General features: G+C 45.3%; 1 protein-coding gene across 1 annotated transcript; it reads right to left on the reverse strand.

Moving 5' to 3' along the window:
* Positions 1–8,293: 8,293 nt before the first annotated feature.
* Positions 8,294–22,078, reverse strand: mboat1 (membrane bound O-acyltransferase domain containing 1). The gene is made up of 13 exons (XM_049026716.1): positions 21,720–22,078; positions 19,959–20,104; positions 18,741–18,818; positions 16,652–16,747; positions 15,074–15,129; positions 14,929–14,983; positions 13,316–13,499; positions 12,975–13,167; positions 12,267–12,370; positions 12,111–12,175; positions 11,566–11,698; positions 11,246–11,397; positions 8,294–9,056 (listed from the first exon to the last, which is right to left on the reverse strand). Exons 1-13 carry the CDS (start codon positions 21,804–21,806, stop codon positions 8,930–8,932), a joined length of 1,476 nt encoding a protein of 491 aa, XP_048882673.1. The 5' UTR covers positions 21,807–22,078; the 3' UTR covers positions 8,294–8,929.
* Between the last annotated feature and the right edge of the window lie 658 nt (positions 22,079–22,736).

Raw genomic sequence — 22,736 nt, forward strand, 5'->3', positions numbered from 1 at the left:
CCCTTGTTATATTTTATTTTTCTCTTTGCCTCCAGCTTCGGGTGAAACCTTTCTCATCTTATGGTGTGCCTCTGAGGGTGGGGGGGTGCACGATAAACATACAGGTGCACAATAAAACATACACGTGCTGGACCCAGACTCCATGGCTTAAGGATTAAACTGGAAACAAACCCATCTTCAAGTAAAAATGTTCTGTCAGGGAAGCAACCAATCTATAAAAGGCTGGTAATAACATGCCGTTAATTGTATATTGAGAAATACAATGAAGGGGAATCGCATAATGCTGTGCATCATTCAGTGTTTAATGATTTCTACCTGAATACATTTTATTTGAATTCCGGGTTGTTACCTTGGGCGGAGCCCTGGAAAATGTGATTATTCCTTTTGTTCGAGATTTGCTGTGTGGCTTAGTAATGGTGACCAAAGAGGCACTCAGGTATGTCAGGTGGAGTCAGACAGACTCTCACTCACCCCGACTTATGTGTCCTGGACTTGCTGGGACTGGTTCTGGGCCCAACCCAATTTACTTGGAAGAACCAGAACTTTGTAAAACAGGACTATGTAGTTTTGAGAAGACCAGCAAGAATATACAGAGGTGTGAGGTTTGTTGTTTGAGGTACGATCATGTGTCTTTATTTGTTAGGCCGCTGTGTTCGCCTGCAAATTCATATACATGCAAATTGATCGGCAGCTTGTTTTGTGCGGTGTCGAGAGAAAGGGGTAAGTGCTGAGACTGCGTTTATCGTGAAGAATAATGACGGGAAGCGCGATGCTGAGTTGAGCACAGTTTGAGATTTTTAAAGTAGCTTCACATCCTGGATTCCTGGCAGAAACCCTATCGACAATGAAGCCGTTCCTAATCGTCGTCCCACGCTGCGTTGCAGAGAGGTGACGGTATCAACGGCTTCTGGCTTCACCTGCATGGGGCCTCCGAGGCGAATTCCACAGCAGTACGGCAATTAGCATAGTGGTGATAGAATCTCCGAATGACACATGTGATGACAGGAAACGGACTTGATGAATCTCTAACGAGATATTCTTCAGAGAATAGTGGGGGTAAGGAGAGATTCTCACTGTCTGGCCCATTTGTATCCGAAAAGGGGCCATTGATTGTAATGTAGTGTTTGATACCTCCTTTCTTCATTTGGGACTATTCATTGTTAATTTTGTTAACTGCGAACAAAATTTAACAGTTTATTTTATTTCTACAGATTTTTAATAATGCAATTTGGAAAGGAACCATAATTCTTTGTATTAGTAATAAAACAAGGCCTACGATTTGGTTTTAAAGCTCATCATAATGGTAAAAAATCCCCAAACACCGTTACAACCTGCCTGTGATATCAAATGATAATTTTTTTTTACAGGTTCCCCTATTACTTCCCCTAGGTGAGAGCAACTACTGTCCAAATTCTGCCTTCACATTCGTTTCGGCGCTCGATAGCTTTTTAGCTGCGGAAAGCTAAGCTCATTCCTTGGGAGGCATCTTCCTGATCCTTATCAAGTGTAAGGTGTCTGAGACGTGCCACCTTTGTCCCAAGATGCATAAAAGGGTGACATGAAAGCAAACAGAACAGAGGTGGATTCAAGCTTTTTGCAACCGTCAGAGCTGTGGTGAATCTGTGTCTGTGTGTGTGTGTGTGTGTGTGTGTGTGTGTGTGTGTGTGTGTGTGTGTGTGTGTGTGTGTGTGTGTGTGTGTGTGTGTGTGTGTGTGTGTGTGTGTGTGTGTGGAGCAGAATCAAGGTTTCGAAGACGCTGGATCCTCCATTAACACACGAGGGTAAGTGCAGAGAGAACATTATTCCATCCCTCCATCACCTGTGTTCCGGAGATGAGTGATGTTCATGCGAAGGTGAGGAGCCGTGCGATCACCCGAGCCGCGGAGACACCTCCTCTCCTGGCAGCCTGGTCCTGGCGGTGTCATGCGTAAGAGCTGTCAGCCGCTGTCCTCATCGTCTCAGAACTCCAGCTGCTCCATCCTAACCCAGGAGAGATCCAGTGTAAAACCCTCTGACTTTCTTATGGGACATGTGTTAAGCCGTTTCTGGTGTGTAATAACTATCAGGGCTATGCAGAGTCCTTTCAAGGGGCAGGATCTCAATGGAGGGGGGGGGGGGAGGGGGGGGTTGCGGTAAATTTTGCTGACTAGCTTGCGGTTTGCTGATTTAGTGATGGTTGGAAATCGAAAATGGGTACTGAGGACCTCAAAAGAAGTACTTCAGTTGTTCACGCAACAGGGCCAGGCACCTCCACCCCCCCCCCCCCCCCCCCCAAGGGTGTCTCTGATAACTATGATAGCCACTGGTTCTTATCGTGTATAGCCTCCAGGTGTGTCCGTGTCGGGTGTGTCCGTGTCGGGTGTGTCCGTGTCGGGTGTGTCCGTGTCGGGTGTGTCCGTGTCGGGTGTGTCCGGTGTGTCCGTGTCGGGTGTGGCCGTGTCGGGTGTGGGTGTGTCGGGTGTGTCCGTGTCGGGTGTGTCCGTGTCGGGTGTGGCAGTGTCGGGTGTGGCAGTGTCTGGTCACGTCTGGATAGCTGTTAGCGGGCGTAAATATGGAACAGGACTGGGTGCCCTTTCAGAATGCTACTCTGTCCAGTCTTTGTGATGCCCAGAGAATAATGATAAAGGTTACACAACTTTATAGCAATTCCAGTTCAATCTAGGCAAAGCTGTGGTTGGGAAGGTGGGGATAGTGGGGATGATTTGGGGAGGAGGGGCAAGCACCCCCTCCTCACTTTATCTGGCTGTATGAATGTTACATGAATGTGTGTTAACCCCGAGGACGCCGGGATGCAGTGATAAAGGTCTTGCTGGTTTTCTGGCCTCTTCCCTCTCTATTTTGCGTGTTTGTGTTAAACTGGAAGGTTAATCATTTAAAGCAGCCTGCTACTCTTCCTCATCGAGTTTCATGTATTCAGGATGTGCTTTGAGTTGACTTGACCAAAAGGTTCCTACCCCACTTGGGGGTTAAGTGCGTCGCTTTAGGGCCCAGTAGTGAAACCGCGCCTGCTAACACTGGGATTTGAACCTGTGACCTTCTGCTCAGACACAGCAAATGAACCACGAACGAGTCACACGATGCGTCTCACATGCTTTGTTATATCAATAGAAGATTTCATTCTTAGGTATGTGGATCAAAGTATTTTTCATACATTTTCAGAAAAACAGAAAATATATCCTTTGTTTTCCAGAACATCAGCACTAAACATTTAATTTCCATAATGTTTTTAAATGAAAAATGTACTGAAGTTAAAAAAAATTGATGGTGATGCATTTTAATGGAAATATGTCTCTGCTTTCAGAACTCAGCAGGAATCACTTCTGAAGACTTTCTTCTGATCATCTTTGAGATGTAAATACTCAGGTTGGGCTGCGGTCCTGCTGTCTCTCCATGTCTGTCCATCCCTTTCCCTGTGCCTCTCCCACTCATCCCTCCTTCACTCCCATCTACTCCCTTATCTCTCCATCTATCTCCCCCTCCATTGCCTACTCTCTCCATTTCTCTCTCTATCCCTCCCCTCCATCTCCCTCTTGCTCCCTCCATCTCTCTCTCGATCCCCCCTCTCCATTCATTCCTCCTTCCCTCTCTGTCACTCTCCCTCCCCTACATCCCTCCCTTGCCTACTCTCTCCATGTCTCTGTTCCTCCCCCCTCCATCCACCCCACCCTCTCCATCGCTCCCTCCATTCCTCTCTCTCTCTATCCCACTCCCTCCCTCTCTCCCACTTCCTCCCTCTCTCCCTTCATCCCCTCCTTCCTCAGCACCTTCAGCCTGCCTTTGCCTTTTTGTTTCCTCGTTCATCTTCTTCTTCATTCCAGCAGTTCTGAGGGACAGTGCAGAGAGCATCTCCACACAGGAACACTTCACAGGTTACCGGTTGAATTTTTAGTAGAAGTGTAGGAGATGCACCTTTTTTCAGCTTAAGGTTTGTGTGCTTACACACCATAACACCAACTGGACTGGACAGCCCTCTGGGACGGGACCAGTGGGTTGTCCTATAGTCACCCAAAGGGGGCGTTGTTGAGTGCTACAGAGGCCAAATATCTTGCTGGTACTGCAGGGCTCTTGAATTACAGCACAGTTATGGCCTCCCAGAGGTTACAAGGCTGGCGCTTTTATCGTTTCGTACCTCACTGCGTGAACTTTACGCAGCCTTCAGTCGGTCGTCCACCAGAGGTCAGTGTGATTCAGTAGAGCTCAGTGCCATAGGGTCACTGAAGCGCAGTGGGTCTGTCTGTCGGGCCCGATCGTAATTCCCCCAGAAGCACTCTCCTCTGGTGGTTGGCTCGCTGAGGTGTGACGGGGAAGGGGACTTGCTCGTCCCCCTGCATAGCTTGCCAAAGTCACCCCAAGCCGGCACCAGTATTTCAAACACGACTGTCACCACAACCCACACATTCAGCCAGTGGCTGGATCCAAAACAGTTCTGTTTATATTTACTTCACAGTTTCCGATCTCTCATTAGTTTCATTCCCAGCAGATGACCTGAAGGCAGGTACACTGTAAACACAGTGAATTCTCCATTAAACCCACACCAAGCCAACCCGCCCCCCCCCAATTTTTGTTGACAGAGCATCAGTATCTGCTGGCACCCAGTTCGGGTGCAGGCTTCACAGGCGCCCACTAGGAGGCAGCGATAGCCAATATATTCCAGCTGGAATTAAAGCACAACACCTTATGCTGCCTGGGAGCGAGTCCAGCGCCGCTAAAGTTCTCTGATAGTCTGCAGTTTCCATAGGTGTTAGTGTGCTTTTCAGAAGTGACGGCTCCCCCAAGAGGCCTGCCAGGGAACTGCGCTTAGAGCTTTGTTCATTAAGTTGTTTTCACAGACAACAATCAGCTCAGATTTCACAATTACTACTCCGCTAACGGGAAAGGTTTAAGCAATATGAATAGAACTAAACATTACATTGAATATTCAATGTATATATATATATACAGGAAGATATTTACCATTGCACATATTTCTTGATGTTTAATTATCAGGTAAAGTGAAAAAAATAAGTGCAGGGTCTTTGGGAGGGGGGCGTGGAGCCAGTGCCAGGCAGCACTGGCACAAGACTGGGGGTGTCTGTCCATCACTGGATGCACACGCCCACAAATTATGGACGATTTGCTATTTTTGGACTGTGAGAGGAAACCTGGGGAGAGCATTCGAACCCCCAACCCTAAAGGTATGTGGCCACAGTGCCCCCCATTGAGCATTCATAAACATTACATTTATGTCTACACTCTTACAGTTATGATCTCCTGTTGGTATCATCTGCTAACTATGTTCTTAGGACGTTTTCCAGACGGACATCCATGCTGGTGGGGGAGACTAAAAGCAACCAGGCACCAGATATTTTCATTTTAGATTGTTCACCACTTAAGATAGGGTGAACTTTTTTGGCCCTGAGGGGGGGATTCTTCTAATTAAAATGAATACAATGAAGAAGGAAAACTGGCATTCAACTGTGTGCAGCTGAGGTGATTAATCGCGTCATCCAGTGGGTTCATGTGGGTGCATCCAGTGGCACTGGCCTGGGGCAAACAGTCACTACGCTAAATATTAAATAAGCATGTTTCTTATGAGATGCTGAAGCAGTGTGCTCTAATACCCATCTAACTATTTACAATCTTAGGACTCGGCTAGCTAGCTATGTATTTAGCGTTTTAAACATCTAGGTAGGAAGGAGTTTAAAAAGTAATTGCACAAAGTAATACTGTTCCTTCATTACTCTGTAAAGGGACTTATATTCAATGATAAAACAGGAGCCTGCTACAATAAAGCCCTGTTTTAATTTTAATGAGACTAAGCATGCAATTAAAGAGCTGTCGGCTTTGATAAGCGTAGAAATTGGCGGGCAGGAGATGAGTAGATCAGATCAGGAAGGTGTCATTTTTAAATTAATTATCTAATGTCCCACTAGGCCTATCTGTTTGAATTATGAAGTCATGTCCCCCCCCCCCCCCCCCCCCCCCTTTAATCATGTATTCCTTGCAGAGGTGATTTTACTGACTGCCCTCCAGTTCCCCCTCTGCCAGCATGGTAAAATTTACTACTTTCATTTTACTGTGAAGTGTAAATCAATACTATCAACAAAGAGAATTTAATAAACACAACACCATTATTTTCACTTTGTGGAAAAACAGAATACACAAACAAAGCTATTTTTTTTGCTGCAATGTATACTATATAACCAGCGGCCCGCAGGGGCCCCCGAGCTGGGAGGGGCCCCAGGCCGTTGCCTGTCCTTTCTGTCCTGTCACTTTGGCTGCTGACTCCTTGTTCAATACAGTCAAGCGAACACTTATTTAAATAACTGCTAGTTTGACTGGTTGCCTTTTTGAATATGCAAATTTTGTCCGCAGATATCAGTATTTTACGAAAACACGAGTCTTCTTCTGTAATGTGATTTTATCTTTATCAATGGGTAAGCAGTTATGGAAATTGTGCATACCTGTGATTTTTCTTTTCACCCGATCACCTTTTGGTAGGTATTTAAACACAAACTGAAATTTGCAAATACTAATATTCCCACTGAAGATGCCCTTTCAGACGCTCACCGTTTTCTACTGTGCTTGAGCATAAATCGATATATAACTAGAATAGATTATAATCCACTACAATATCACAGAGCTTCTCGCCTCTAAAAGCGGAGAAACCGATACTCCGTGAATATTCGTCTTTCTTTACCCTTTTCCTGCATTTAAAATGCTGCGAGGTGCGTCCATAAATAGGATTTCGTTACGACGAAAACGACGAACGATCTTGTTCCCATGATGGAACATCAAACACCTCCCACAGCTTCACTGGCGGTCGCGTGACTGGCTCATTTTTAAATTACGATCTTAATTCTTGGTGTTGCAGAACATTGCATTAATCTTAATCTTGCATTAACACGCTGACAGCGCACTGGAACAAAACAAGATTAGTACATGTTTCAAAGAAACAGCAGTGGTTGTGGTTATGTGTAATTAGCTCTCCGTGATGCGTTGTCAGGTTAGACCTGTTTATGGATCGCGTTAAAGTAAATGTACTCCATCTGTTACAAACGTAAATGATAAAAAAATAGACTTGGGGCACTTGCCAAATCTTGTCCTTCAGCGACTAGGATTACGCAGATTGTGATCAAATGACTGTTCAGTGCAGTTTAAAGCACATTTTTCTCCCCAAACAAGTAAATTCGGAGCTGATATGGACCACGACGCCCCCTGCAGACCACAAGCAGCATTTGCAGGACTTGACATTAAAAACCTAGAGAGATTTATACAGCCTGAGTAAAAAGATACACTGTCTGGCCAAAAAAGTCAACATATGAATTTAAATCAGCAAGCACTTAAGAGCCAATTACTGGATCATTATTACAGCTCTGCAACGGTATGCAATCAGCTGAGTACCTGAATCTACTGAATGGGCAAGTTATCCTATCAATGGATTTTTTTCTTCCTGATGGAATGGGCACATTCCAGGAGGATAGTGACAGGATTCATCGGGCTCGGATAGCCAGAAAGCGGTTCAGGGAGCACGAGGAATTATTTTTCTCACTTGAATTGGCCACCACAGAGTCTTGACCTTAACCCTATACTGAAAATCTTTGAGATGTGCTGAAGAAGACTTTATGAGGTGGTTCAATTTATCATCTATCCTCAATACAAGATCTCGACGAGAAATGAATGCAAGTGTAAAAATGTTGACAAGTTGCGTAAGCACGTGGGAACAGTGCATTGAAACAAATGTGCACGGATAATCAAAGCTAAAAGCGGTCCAATGAAATATTAAAGCGTGTGACTTTTTTCGTAGCCAGGCAGTATATATTACCATTCACTGACTCTTGAGAAAACACAAAGAAATACTGGTCCCCGACTGAGTTTTTTACGGTATGTACAGTAATTAAGATAGTAATAGTGATTGTAAGATATATCGGATGATTATAGCTTCTTTGAGCAGTGTCTGCAAATAACCTATATGGGTGGTGTCAAATATTATTTGAGTGTTGGTGTTTGTAAACACGTTGGGGATGTGGGTCATACTACGCGAAGCGAGTCAGGTAAACGTCGGCTGTGCGCCGCCCATATTTTTTCCTTAAAACAGTGATGATGTAATGCCAGGCTCTGTTTCGCATTCTACCATAAGCTATAATATCAGCTTTAGTACAAGTAAGACGAGTTTTCCAATGTAACGCGTCACACAGTGTTTTAACCTTGTTTACCTCAGCTATTAAATGAACTTTCTACATTCCAGGACCAAACGCAGTAAATTTCACCAGTGAATAGCGTTTCTTAATGAATATATGATAGTACTCAGTAATGGGAAAAAAGAGAATTTTATTACAATGTGAAGGACGTGTTTAAACGAGTACACATTAATACGTTTCTCAGACGTCATTGGTAATTATAGCATTACCTCATCGAAAAATACAGCATATTTTCACTTTCAAGGTAGTCTGCTGTGAAAAGAACACCAAATCAAATGTTTATACCTGCGTCACTTGGTCAAGCCTATAAAACATATCAAATAAATGGTTGAAGACTTGTTTGCTTGTTATCCAGTGTTTAAAAGTCCATCAGCCCTTAAATAACATCAGTCCATGTTAAGGCAAGGCTGACTTTAGGAGGGGTTCCTGGTAATCATGATACGTAAACATGGAGATGTTTGAGATCTTCATTTCGGGCGAACCCAGATGTTCAAGTCAGCCAACAGTATCTCCTTCAGTTCTGTTCTGAAGTCTGGCATCCTTCAGCCCCCAGCCCCACCCATACCCGCCGCCCCCCAGTCTGTGTGGTCCCAGAGTCTCAAACGCCCCTTGGACCAGCTGGGAATTCTGGGAGTTTCGCAGGGCCTGTGGCCATTAGCCGCAGGTCCTGCTGAATGCTCTTTGTTGCTCCGCACACAGATGGCTTTGTGTGGCCGTGGCGGCGCCGGCGGTGGGCGCGGGGCTCCGTGTCAGTTCCCTTTCACGTTGTTGTTGGAGTGGTGGGCCTGGTACGAGTGCCGCTTGGTGGCCCCCGCAACGAGGTGCCCGGAAATCACGACCAGAATGCTGATGATGTGAAAGTGAAAGTACATGGAGCTGTGGGGGGTGGGGGGGAGAGGCATAAATCCAGTGTGCATCAGACAAACATGCTCACTAGAAAACATGCAGCCCACACAGGGGTGCGTTTCGCATAGACCATAGCATTAGCGACTTTATCATAGCATTAGCACATTAGCAACTAACATAGTTGGAACCACTGAATTGGTCCAACCATTTAACTTGCTAAAGGGAGCTTTTTGGAAACACTCCACTGGTCTTGGGGAATCCCAGCCACAGTGGATTAACTGGACATGCCGCAGCCAGAACAAGCTCTCCACCTACGTGATGTCACCATCACTTTGTCAGGATATAAAAGGTCACATTTCACCTGTACGCTGGGCCTGCATCCAAATTACACTGAACAAAAATATAAACGCAACACTTTTGTTTTTGCTCCCATTTTTCATGAGATGGACTTAAAGATCTACAATTCATTCCAGATACACAATATTACCATTTCTCTCAAACATTTCTCACAAATCAGTCTAAATGTGTGATAGTGAGCACTTCTGCTTTGCTGAGATAATCCATCCCACCTCACAGGTGTGCCACATCAAGATGCTGATCTGACATCATGGGTAGTGCACAGGTGTACCTTATACTGCCCACAATAAAAGGCCACCCTGGAATGTGCAGTTTTGTCTCACAGCAAAATGCCACAGATGCCACAAGCATTGAGGGAGCGTGCAATTGGCATGCTGACAGCAGGAATGTCAACCAGATCTGTTGCTCGTGCATTGAATGTTCATTTCTCAACCATAAGCCGTCTCCAAAGGCGTTTCAGAGAATATGGCAGTACATCCAACCGGCCTCACAACCGCAGACCACGTGTAACCACACCAGCCCAGGACCTCCACATCCAGCAGGTTCACCTCCAAGATCGTCTGAGACCAGCCACTCAGACAGATAATGCACGGCCCCATGTTGCAAGGATCTGTACACAGTTCTTGGAAGCTGAAAATGTCCCAGTTCTTGCATGGCCAGCATACTCACCGGACATGTCACCCGTTGAGCATGTTTGGGATGTGCTTGACCGGCGTATACGACAGCGTGTACCAGTTCCCACTAATATCCAACAACTTCGCACAGCCATTGAAGAGGAGTGGACCAACATTCCACAGGCCACAATTGACAATCTGATAAACTCTATGCGAAGAAGATGTGTTGCATTGCATGAGGCAAATGGTGGTCACACCAGATACTGACCGGTTCTGAGTCCCCAGACCCCCAATAAAGCAAAAAACTGCACATTCCAGGGTGGCCTTTTATTGTGGGCAGTATAAGGTACACCTGTGCACTACCCATGATGTCAGATCAGCATCTTGATGTGGCACACCTGTGAGGTGGGATGGATTATCTCAGCAAAGCAGAAGTGCTCACTATCACACATTTAGACTGATTTGTGAGAAATGTTTGAGAGAAATGGTAATATTGTGTATCTGGAATGAATTGTAGGTCTTTAAGTCCATCTCATGAAAAATGGGAGCAGAAACAAGAGTGTTGCGTTTATATTTTTGTTCAGTATATTTTAAGATTTTGATCACTTAAGTTATTTACCTGTCTGTACTTAGAGTACAGTATTTTATGTCTGTTTTTTTTTAACTTTACGTACCTAACTGGTGTATGCAACAGAATTTCCTCCAGGGATCTAAAGGGTCCATCTTATCTTACCTTATTGCACTGTGATCCAAATTAAACTCAAAACAGACAACCACCCACCAGGGACGGATTACGGACCGGGCCAGCGGGGCCGTTGCCCAGGGGCCCTTGGGGTGCAGGGGGCCCGTGGGGCCCCTAGCCCAAAACAGTTTGCAACGCTTATCAACAATGTATTTTCGTTTGCCTATTTTAGAGGGCCTACATTCTTTGATCCTCTGCCTACAAGGGCCCCTGACCCTATAGGGAGGGTGTTTGGCTGCCAAGGGCCCTTGAATTGTGGTGGTTGTGGTGGTGGTGCTGGTGGTGGTGGGGGGGAGGGGGCTCGCGAACATTTTGCCCAGGGGCCCACACAACCCATAATCTGTCTCTGCCACCCATCAGTGTAGAGAGAGCAGAGATGTCGTACGAAGACAGTGAGCCATTATAAATATCACAAAATAAATCTCTTCCCTCGTTCTGGCCATGTCCCTGTTATGTAAATATGATGGTTGTTGCATTAAATGCATGCAACTGAAAGCAGAGCCTACCTGTAGAAGCGCATGGTGGGCTCAATGGCCAGCAGCAGAAAGGGCATCACCATGTAACTGATGGCCAGTTGTGTGGTTGCCCAAGTCAGCAGGTCGTAGCCAAGCTTCAGCGCCGCAGAGGACAGGAAGTGATGTCGGAAGTTCCTCCTCACCTGGTGTTCCAAAACGATCAGTGGGGAGATGATCATGTATAACTTTAATATTACTATTAGTGTGAGAGTGTCACTAATGCAGACTGATTACAGCATGGGGATAGAGGTCGGCTTTCGTGAAACTTGAGTTGAACTTTGTTTCTTCCAGGGTGGAACGGCTGCACTCACGATCCGTGCTGCCTGGGTCAGGGGTATGCCGGTGAGAAAGGTGAAGTAGTATCCGGGATAGACACCATGCCACATGGCCGACAACAGGAAGGTGAGCGCCATGCGGTATCGTGGGGCCCGGTCGTAGCACACGCTGGGGCGGGAGACAACGACAAACCCCAGCTGACATCGGACCGAGACGCGTGCACAAAATTTAAACATAAAAACATAGTGTAGTTTACAGTTACCTGCACAACAACTGCTTTTCATTGGATTACGTTCATTCACACAGACATTCTGCAGTGTCACCAGGTGTGTCCAATGACTGTTCGCTAATGACTGTTCGCTAATGACTATTCGCTAATGACTATTCGCTAATGACTATTCGCTAATGACTATTCGCTAGAGCTAATGTTAACATTTAAATGACTATTTGCATTAGCTGAACCTAACAGATACAAGCATAAGCATTGTCAAGGTAATGTGCACTCTATGGCATCATGTGACTGTTTGAAGTTCGACCTCCCCCTGCATGCCGAGCGTGATGAACGGCGATTGGGACGTACCACTTCAACCAGACTCCTGTCTGAATGTTCCAGTTGTCAATGAACGTTTTGAAACTAGTTGCCATCTGGGTAAATAAAGACCACTGTTAGCAAATCCCCAGCGGTATAAAATCCGTTATTTTTTTCCATTTAATTTGCTTGTAACAGAGATCTCACCTCAATCCCCAAGATATTCAGGTTGGAGATGAGATCCCACGACTCCAGTCCATTTTTATCCACTCCTTTGAAGCCATAACCAGCAGCATTGTTGATGGCGTCAGCTTAGATAGGGGGCGAGGAAACGTCATTTAAAAATGTAGCCACCTTCTACAGGACATCACTGATCATGTTCTGAAGACGCCCTCATGTTAACCACTGGAATGCATGAGTTCATGGACACAGAGTATGTAAGCATGGGTGGAACCTATTGGTTCATTTGACAAGATTAAGTGTATAAGGACATATATTTGCAATCTATTCAAGTTCCAACAAGTATCCTGCTGGGTAACCCCATAAGTGAGCGACTTATCCTGTATTATAGCGCTAAGGTATTCACCTACAACGCTATTATTATTATTATTATTATTATTATTATTATTATTCTATAACTACTTATCTAGTACGTGGTCAGGGTGAACCTAGAGCCTCATCCAGGATGTACGTTGAATAAGGGAGGAGACACCCTGGATGGGACGTCAGTCCACTGTAGGGGACACACTCACTACAAGGTGGCAGCTAGCATGGTGATACAGGACCGAACATCAGCAAGAATACTGCCGGTATTGCCCATTTTCAACAGGTCTGATGAGGACCTTCAGACATATACGTGGACCTGGAGCATGGAAAACGAATTGTAGTAATGGAAGTTAATTCACGGTTACGTACATAAGGTCCACGCGAAGTAGAACTTTGGTCTAGCAGCTTGAACAGAGAAGAAGGCGTATGTCACTCTTGACATAAAGGATGCTTCACTGAGAAATTGGGGGTCGATGTTGTGGGCGACGGGGAAGGTTCTTGTGAGGGTCAGAAACAGGAATAAACAGACCAGAGAGACCAGTAATTTATGAATGACAGCCCTCTGGGGGAAAGAAAACAAACAAAACAAAAATTGCACCATTAACAGCGTCATTCATTCTGCATGAAATGCAGCAGTTAGCATTGTGGTTTTACTCTGCTCTGCAGCTTCCGTTCAGCCATTCGACTGAGTTAACCGGGCCTTGACCTACCGTCGGGGACGGATCCAGCCACGAGTCCTGACCACTCTGCTTGCCGTTGGCCAATGACAGTCTTCCCTGTATGTGCCTTCCTTCGATGAACTCTACATAGTCCTTATAGCTGCTGCAGGGCCCAACCAGGACACTCAGGAAGTTGAGGTTGTAACTGAGGTATTCCACCAGGGACGGCTTTGAGCTGCAGCGTGATTTCACACATTTGTCAGGGATATCCGGTCCAGGGCGAGTTTGTTGTTTTCTTTTCCACTCAAAAAGTCCCCACCCCCCTGAGTGTATTATTGCTCATGGCCAGCAGGGGGCACCTAAACCTTGGGGGGCCTCACAGAAACACATGGTGTCAGTGGTGGTAAACACCACTGCTGTATCCTGCCGCCGCCCTTTGGGTACCAGTGCCTAATTCTGGTTACTGGCCTGGAAACTCCACCCCCTCAGCCCGTGTGACAATTTGATGGTGTTAATTACACCATTTAAAATTTTGCCCGTGATGAATGCGATCCGAAAATATCCCAGCCTCTTCCTGAATTGCTGTCTTGTGATGTGTTAGAGCGGTAACCTCTCAGAGGGTGAGGAAACACTTGTAAATGCCTTTTTTTCTATTTCCAGTCCTCAGATTTCAGAGATGCTTGAGTAAATGTTCTGTTTCAATAACCAGCCTCCTCTAGTGCCTGCACGCCCCCCTCCCCGTCATGCCACCTGGCAGCCTTCACTATGATTTATGCCTCCACCTTCAGCCAGGTGGATGTCAAGGTTTCACACTCTCTACAACTGCTTTCAGGCCTCCATCCACAAGGGGAGCACAGCCTCTCGTAGCTCCTGTAGGGGCAGCCCTAGAGGACATCGAGGTCTCTGATTTGCAACTCCCCAGCTCAGGTAAATCACTCACCCCAATAGCATTCGCTATTCTGCCCTACACTGCTCTATGATGGACATTCAAGCTCATTCTAGCTGACTTCAGAACATGAAATGTTTGTTACTTGTTCGTAAACAAGTAATTTAATATCTCTAATAACCTGAGCTGACTTTGGGCTGCCCTTCACCTTCAATAATACCCAAATGGTCCTTCAAGAATAAGCAGAATAATCCCTCCCATTTAAAGGGGAAGGAAATAATTTTTTTCCCTCCCAAACTACTTAAAGGGTTATGAGAACTTCTGCTTATGATGCACTGGAATCAACCATTAAATGAATGGACAACCAATATCGAACTGAGAAAATGGCACACAACTTGTCCTGCACACTCTCCATGTACTTAAACCGACGTAAGTTAGTTTACAGAACCGCTAATGCAAAAAGGTGACGTACTCCTATAAGTAAATTTACACTGCATCTCAGCACGCATCACTAGTATATTTCTGGCTTACGTGTTGTGTTTTTTTTCGCTTTGAGGTGTCTTCAACGATATACAAAGGTAAAACTGACTTACACAAGTGTTTGTGTAACGGATTACTTATGTCAGTTGTTCATATGATTAGTTTATCCAAGTCAGACCAAAAGCCATGCTAAACCTATGTCTGCTGTCTTCTGTCTGCTTTGTTTACAAATAACCAAGGCTGTGAGAACTTCATGAATCCAGCAACTGTGGTTTGGGGTGCATCAGCAAGTACATACTGCACAGCCAGACGCTTCTGCTCCACCGTAAGCTCCTCAGGCTTTCCACACAACCCTGGAAGAAGGTAGGAAGTAGGAGGACTTCAGTCTGCATGAATGAACCCCCAAGGTGACGTACGGCATGTGTAGAAGGTTCTCTGCTCACCGTCATGCACCTGAAAGGCCAGCATGGTGACCTTCTGGGTCAGGATCATCAGGGGCCTGCAATCAGAGGTTCAGCCGTAACTATGCCACAGAGCAGTGTATCCCTGTCCGGGTCTCAGGGACCCATAGACAGGCCACATTTTGCTCCCTCCAAGCTCCCTGCCAGATAGTCTATATTTCTGCTCCCTTCTAGCTCCCTGCCAGACAGTCCGCATCTTTGCTCCCTCCCAGCTCCTCCCGGGAGCAGAAACGTAGGTCCCTGATGACTGGGTTGGGAAACACTGCCATAGAAATCTGTGATTCTGCTGGGATCTGCAGGTGATGCTATTTGTGGTACATAGTGTAACTGGGCTGGGTTTCATCTTCACCATAATCGCATGTAACCGTGAATACATTCTTTCAACGCTATGAAGCTACAAAGCAACAACATAGATGTGTTTATTATTTACATTCTGAGTCATATACCAAAATTTACATAAACAACCCTGAGGTTCAAGTGATGTCAAATATGGCAGAACTCTGACAAGGGTAGGACAGCAACAGGACGTATCCTGTAGCCTAATTGGCCCATCCGTACAGCTGTGGTGCACCATGGGTAATTGAGCTCTGTTTATAAAGGATAAGAGTGGAAGAATCAGTTTAATGTGAGTCAGAGATATGAAGTGTAATTGGAGGACAGCTGTCACATGACCAGGAAGGACTTAAGCAAAGGTAAAGACTAAATCATCATCATCATCATCATCATCATCATCATCATCATCATCGGGGCTCGACAACATAATATGTTTCAGCTGATGGCCCCTGTACTCCCCCACCTGAAATTCACCTCACCTGTGTTCCTCTCTGGTACAGATTGCAGAAAAGCTCCTTTGTCTACAAGGGTTCTGCGATAGGCAGGCAGGCTGACGCTGAGTCAACAGTGGTCAGGTTTTTTATTAATTTTGTATTTAATTAAGGGAGTGTTTTTAACGGGGGGAACTGGCAAAACAGCAGATAAGAAAGAAAGTTTCACCAACCATGAAAACACCAGTGAACCTCGCAGTGCATGCAGTGCATGCAAGCTGAAATATGGACATTTGGGCAACTACTTAACTTGTGAATGAAGATCCCTGAATTAAAGACTCAAAGGATTTGTTAACTAATCATCTTTTCCTTCCCACACTCAAAAGCTCTTCTCTCCAATTCATGGTGGGCGGGGGAGCTGCTTTGCTGATTTTCTTTGTTTCGGATGTGATTTTGATTATTCAGAATCCTTTTTTATTTTACTCAAGCAGATAGTGAAAGGTGACACCTGTTCTTTTGTGTTCAATAAGGGACATAGATCTATACAGAAATGTAGAAAAGAGACGCAAACCATCAACTGTCCACAAGCTGAAACAAGCGAAGAACTTTGTCTGCTGTCTGAGGCAAATCTAGAACAGAATATCTGTGTGTCCAGGCTAACTGACTGATTTGTTTCAGCTGTGAAATGTCATCGTCCATAGGCACCGCACATCCACCTTCATATCCCCTTGAGTGTGAATCTCAGCAGCTGCTGGTCTCCACATCTCCATTTCGGCAGCCCGCTTCCCAGACTCACCCGGAGAAGTCGGTGGACAGGATGCCATAGCTGAAGATGTAGGCACGGCTGATCTGGCAGATTGTGAGGTGGGCCATCGCTATGATGAAAGAGTATCTGGAACGCAAATCAAATTGTGCTTTCTTTGACATTTGCACAAGCAAGACTACAGGTACATAGGAATTCTTTAGTTCCCACTTATCCCATCTGACTCTTTTGTCTCTCTCTCTCTCTCACACACACACACACACACACACAAACACACACACACACAAACATTTGTATTCATATCTTTGTGCGGACTCTCCATTCATTTCTTAGAAAAACTGTAATCCCAACAATGACAACCTTAACCCCTATCCAGCCCTTAAGTTATCCATCGGTAACCACACAAAATACACTTTTGGTATTTTTAGTTTTTCGATTACAGTTGCAGTTTTTTTTAACATTTAATTTAATGACTTTGCCCTTATGGGGACTGAAAAAATCATCCCCACAGCGAAATAATAACAAGTTTTTATCACATTGTGGGGACCCCACAATATAATATATACACACAACCCACAGGTGAGACTGAAGCTTAGGGTCTGAGAACAGAATCGGCCACTTATCCACCGCCCTTGGAGCATTTTTTGTGGTGGGGGGGCGAGGTTAACAACCTTACTCAAAGGCCCTAATGTGATGTGACTCTTCTCCTCCGGATGAGATTCAAACCAGAGCCTGACCTGCTGAACCACAACTACGATGGAAAGCAGCAACACCTGATGCAGTACTCCCACATTTACGTCAGACCTATTTATATGAATCGTTGACTAATCTAGGTTTACTTTAAGTTCAACAGGAGTGATGCTTCATCTTAACCATGAAACAGCAGTGCGTTTTATTAGCCAATTAAAAAGCTAATGCACCAGTATCGCTAAACAGAAGGTCTGACTATGAATGTAATACAGGGGTAACCAGACAAACCCTGAATGAAACATGCTGTCACCTGAAGACTATGTCGCAAAACACGCTTTTCCTGTCCGGTCTGTCTGCCAGCTTAGAAATAACTGCAATCTGAATTTTAGGTGAATAGAACTGCCGTCCCCCCAGACAAACACCCACGTTCTAACCTTTCTTGCCACTGTAGAGAATTTTCAACAGATTATGTTTCCTTGATTGCTAGATTTTTGAGTTTGTGGCCATGATGCTGATATATGTAACAAGTGTGGGGGAATGAAAGAACTGAGTCATAGTGGTTCAGATTAACAGCGATGGGGAAACAGCTGGTTTGTCAGGGTACATCGGTGTTGAAATCACTGCCATTTGAGTGCTGGGCTGTTCTGTCTGCAAGGCTGCGCTTCCTTCACAGATGCGAGAGGAGATTTCGGGTTTGTCTCTGGACGTTCTGGAGAACATGACTCACGGCTGATGAGTTTTTTTTTCCTTCAACTTTTACCTCCCCGTCCCATTCGTCATTAATGTGGGTTACACAGCACTTCATACTGAGGTGGTGGTGTAAGTCTGGAGGGCTTTTGTAAATAACAGCTTGTGGGGAGGGGGGGGGGCTGATGGGGGGGGGGGGGGTCTGATTTAAGGTTTAAAGTCACCTGGCCTTTTGGTGAACCAAGCAGATTTAAGACTTTGTGAATAAAACTACCCTGCAAATTTGCCAAAAGTTCTTTGGACAGATGCTGATGACTCTCACATGAAGTCATACACCCAAAACATTTCTGAAGTATTTCTGATGTCTGAGTAAATTTGGAACAACTGGTTAATACATCATTCATTATTAAACACCTCCCAGGGCAGCTGAATCATACTGTTTTTTTCTTCAGTTCTGCTTTTCAGGGCTAAAACTGTGTACTCAAGGCTGGGATATAATAGATGGTTCCCTGTGGGACTGAGGATCATAGAACTCCCTCACAAACGTGATATTTAAAGGCCTACACTTCGCAAGCATCAAACAGGAAATGAGAACTAATTCAAAGACATAAGTGAAGATATCACTTCACATTAAATGTGTTACTCAATCTTTATTCATTCCAGGTAAAGATCCTCTTTTTTGTAAAAAAAAAAAAAAAAAAAAAAAAAACGATTACCCCCAGTGACAGTGTTACATCATGGTTACCTGTGGATGTTATCTGCATTTGCTTTGATCATGATGCAGTAGCAGGAGAACACCAGGATAAAAATATGTAATGAGTACCTGCGGAGTAAAAGATAGGGAGGAATTAATCGCAAAGCTATTCCTGCATTTTATCCAATGACCTTGAGCAACACAATTAGTGTAAGTTACCTTTACCATTAAATCCAGTGTTGAGAGTGTTTCAGATTTCTCGAGAGTGACCGTGCATTGACCGCCTTAAGGTTAGCCATCCGTCCTGGCACTGTCCATCAAAATATGATTTATTATTTTCAAAACGCAAGCAATGGAGCCGTGATATTGCGGCATGATTGCGGAGAGCCCTCGCCTCCTGTTACAGCAGGGATATCAGGTGATATCCTCTGGGAGCCGTGTTTCCCTATCCGGTCCTCGGGGACCCACAGGCGGCCAATGTTTTTGCTCCATCCCAGCTCCCTGCCATAAAGTCCATATTTTTGCTCCCTTCTTGGGAGGGAGCAAAAAAAGAATGGTGGTTTGAACTCACCCCGTTGACGGGCACCCAAAAGCTGTACATTTAGCGCGTCTCCAAAATAGCTATGCTACATGACATCTTCTGCTGTTTAGTTATCATCAGGGCCTCAGAGTAGCAATCCAAAGCGACTTTTAATAAACTAAAGCCAAAATCTGGCTGTATTTTCGTACAATTTCCTGTAAGGAAATGTGCAACAAATTTTGAGATCTGGACACATTGTTTTGTCTAGTGATATTTCTGCAATAGTGAAAAGAAGGCAGTATTTATCCTAGCCTGGATTTGTTGTTGTGCCTTACAAATGGTTACGTAAACAACGCTGTAAAGTGGATCAGAGCGAGAGGCACAGGCTGAGCTCCGAAGTACGAGCTCCGAAGCCAGCCGGGAAACTCGCTCCGCAGCTTTCCCAATACCAGCCGGAGTCATGTGTGGCTGCATTCCCGTCTGACAAGATTAATTCTTTTCCTCCTACATTGTGTGGCCCGGGATAAACACGCTCATTTTGTTTGGCCACAAAGTCGCCATTATCAAGTTACTCTGGGGGGGGGGGGGGGGAGCTTTGCAAGAATAAAACTCAGAGGAGAGGCCAGCGTGCCGTTTGCCAAGACCGGCGGTAACTGGAGGATGTTACACCTGGGAGGGTCAGCCGGACACCTGCGAGCAAAGCGTCCCCAGGGCCAAACAGGCGTCCAGGGTGGCGAGAGGGGCCTTACCAGCCAAAGCAAAATATGATGAAAGACACGCCCAGTAGAGCGGCGATGGCGTGCCGGACCACGGGGCTGACATGCCGGGGGCTCAGGTACAAGCGGAACCAGAAGGCAGCCAGGAGGGCGAGAGACTGACAGGCCAGGAAGTTCACCTGTGAAAATGGGGGGGGGGAGATTATCTGAGCAGGGATCTTAATTAGGAATGGAAAGGGCAACATGAATGGGGTGAAATCCTAAGACTGCCCTCTATGTGGAATTGGCATTTTGAGACGATACTCCTGGATACCACCACAACATCCACATTGTTCAAAAGATATTGTTTGAAATGCATACCACAAATAGCTGGATGCTTTTGAATACTCTTAGCAGGATATGAATGCAGCCCATTATAAGATCAGCCTGGGTCTTTCTGTCCACGTTTCATTCATTTACATTCTTTTGGCCCAAACGTCATTATGACCGGAACCATGTGACGAAGAAGCTTAATTTCCTCTGGCCGATCTCCTAACCCAGCATGTTTAAGCAAAGACGAGCACGATTAAATCTCTGATATACAGGCCATTAAGTAAAAAAAAATGTGTTACTTTAGTTATAACTGGGCCGTGATTCACGCACTGTCAGCCCAACCCGTTTGCTACGGTGTAGGTGGGCTGCACGCAACTAAATCCACCCTGAAATCAAACAAAACATAGGAGGCCAGTTACTCTACTTTAATTCATGTCTAAAAGGGGAAACCACAACTTCGGTGTGGTACAGTACATCCCCTAACAGCGCTGGCAACCTTTAAGCATTATTTAAGAGACGAAATGTTTTATTATTATTATTATTATCCATCCATCCATCCATTTTCCAAACCGCTTATCCTATTGGGTCGCGGGGGGTCCGGAGCCTATCCCGGAAGCAATGGGCACGAGGGCAGGGAACAACCCAGGATGGGGGGCCAGCCCATCGCAGGGCACACTCACACACCATTCACTCACACATGCACACCTACGGGCAATTGAACGACTCCAATTAGCCTCAGCATGTTTTTGGACTGTGGGGGGAAACCGGAGTACCCGGAGGAAACCCCACGACGACATGGGGAGAACATGCAAACTCCGCACACACGTGACCCAGGTGGAGACTCGAACCCGGGTCCCAGAGGTGTGAGGCAACAGTGCTAACCACTGCACCACCATGCCGCCCCCTATTATTATTATTATTATTATTATTATTATTATTATTATTATTATTATTATTATAATAATAATAATAATAATAATAATAATAATAATAATATAAGAAACTAGGTATTTAAAATTATGGTGGGTAGGGCTTTCAGACCATTTTGATTTATTTCCCCACACGCCTCATTAAAAGTGAACAGTTTAAACTGTTAGGGTGCGTGTTACAATAAATTCTTAAATATATTAGACGAGTTGGCCTTTGTTTAGCGAGCCGATCAAGCCCTATGATATTGTGTTTCAATGTGTTTAACTTTACGGCTCTTTACTCCAGCGCCAGCAAACCTGCCCAGATTCGGGTTTCCTGGCGTCACCTGTCAAGCTGGCAAGCTGTCACCTGTCATAAAGTGCCATCTGCATACTGGAATATAGATCGAAGCATGAAGGAGCTCATTAAAAACATCACGGAAACTGTTGCTTCTGAAACGTGTTGCTCTTTCAGAGATGAGGCGACAACCGATCTGCGAGGATCGGTAAAAGATTTATTTAAAATACTGCGGGTACCCCCCCGCCCCTATTAAAAGTGCGACAGCTCGCCTACCTGGTCCAAAGGGAACCCCACGAGGTCGCTGACACTTTGCAGCCACGTGCAGCCCGTCGTCTTGTACTTAATGACTGTCTGTTCCATTGCCGATGCATGGGTGAGAAGCGACCGAGGGAGCAGAGCAACTCTTCGGGACTAGGCAGCTGTCCGAGACCGATCCGATCCGATCCACCGCCGCCTGAATCTTTCATTCATTCGCGAAGCGATGGAAACCCTTCTCCGTCCATTCCTGAAAGTCGGTGCCCGTGGCGTGCGGTTTAAATACACCGGGTATGGTGTCCTGCGCTGGGTGAAAAAGCCTGGGAGAGCCCGGGCAGAGCGCCTGGCACCGCCTTATCGCAGGCAAGGTGGTGCCTCGCAAAGGCGGGGCACGGACGGACCAGTGTGGCGCTACTCAGACCTCACTTTACCCCAAGCTACACCCTATTTCTCATTATAATAAGATCCCAGGCTTTACTGTGCTTTCAGGTCAAAGTAACGTGGGACGAACTGATGACTATTATTGTACAAATAACCTAAACAAAACTGATTTATAAATATGCTAGTACATACACAGAGCAAGTATAAATGCACTGATTTATTAGGGTACATGACCCCTCTCTAAACAAACAGCAAGCAATGTTAATAACTTAAATTCGATGAGTTATCAATGTTTAAGTCAGCGCTAAAATCAAATCCTGTTTAACTGCCAAGATATTTAATTCATGCTATATGCCTATAATATTTTATTGTCCCTCTGCTGTCATTATTTCCGTCTGTCTGTTCAGTTGTAGAAACAAGTGGCCCAAATAATGCAAGGCTCTTTCGTAAAACCTGTGTTTATTTTGAGACAGGTAATTGTACTATAGTGTCGGTGGGTTATCTCGACCGAGGATCGCTAGCATAGTTTCCAAGTTAAACACAATGCGGTCATGGATTTTCCTGGGTGGTCAGGTTAGACCAGCCGACCGATCCAAGAGAAAAAGAAAAAGCAACCACGCCTCTTCTGTCCCTTTGATTTGTGTGAAACATTAT

Source organism: Brienomyrus brachyistius, chromosome 9 (genome assembly GCF_023856365.1).
Source record: "Brienomyrus brachyistius isolate T26 chromosome 9, BBRACH_0.4, whole genome shotgun sequence".
Taxonomy (NCBI): domain Eukaryota; kingdom Metazoa; phylum Chordata; class Actinopteri; order Osteoglossiformes; family Mormyridae; genus Brienomyrus; species Brienomyrus brachyistius.

Excerpts from the sequence above, each read along its gene's own strand:
- mboat1 (XM_049026716.1), bottom strand. The coding sequence starts at position 21,806 with ATGGAACAGACAGTCATTAAGTACAAGACGACGGGCTGCACGTGGCTG. Across the intron at positions 14,984-15,073 it reads GGCCTTTCAGGTGCATGACG|GGTTGTGTGGAAAGCCTGAG; the intron begins GTGAGCAGAGAA and ends ACCTTCTTCCAG. Across the intron at positions 11,398-11,565 it reads TGACCCAGGCAGCACGGATC|GTGAGGAGGAACTTCCGACA; the intron begins GTGAGTGCAGCC and ends TTGGAACACCAG.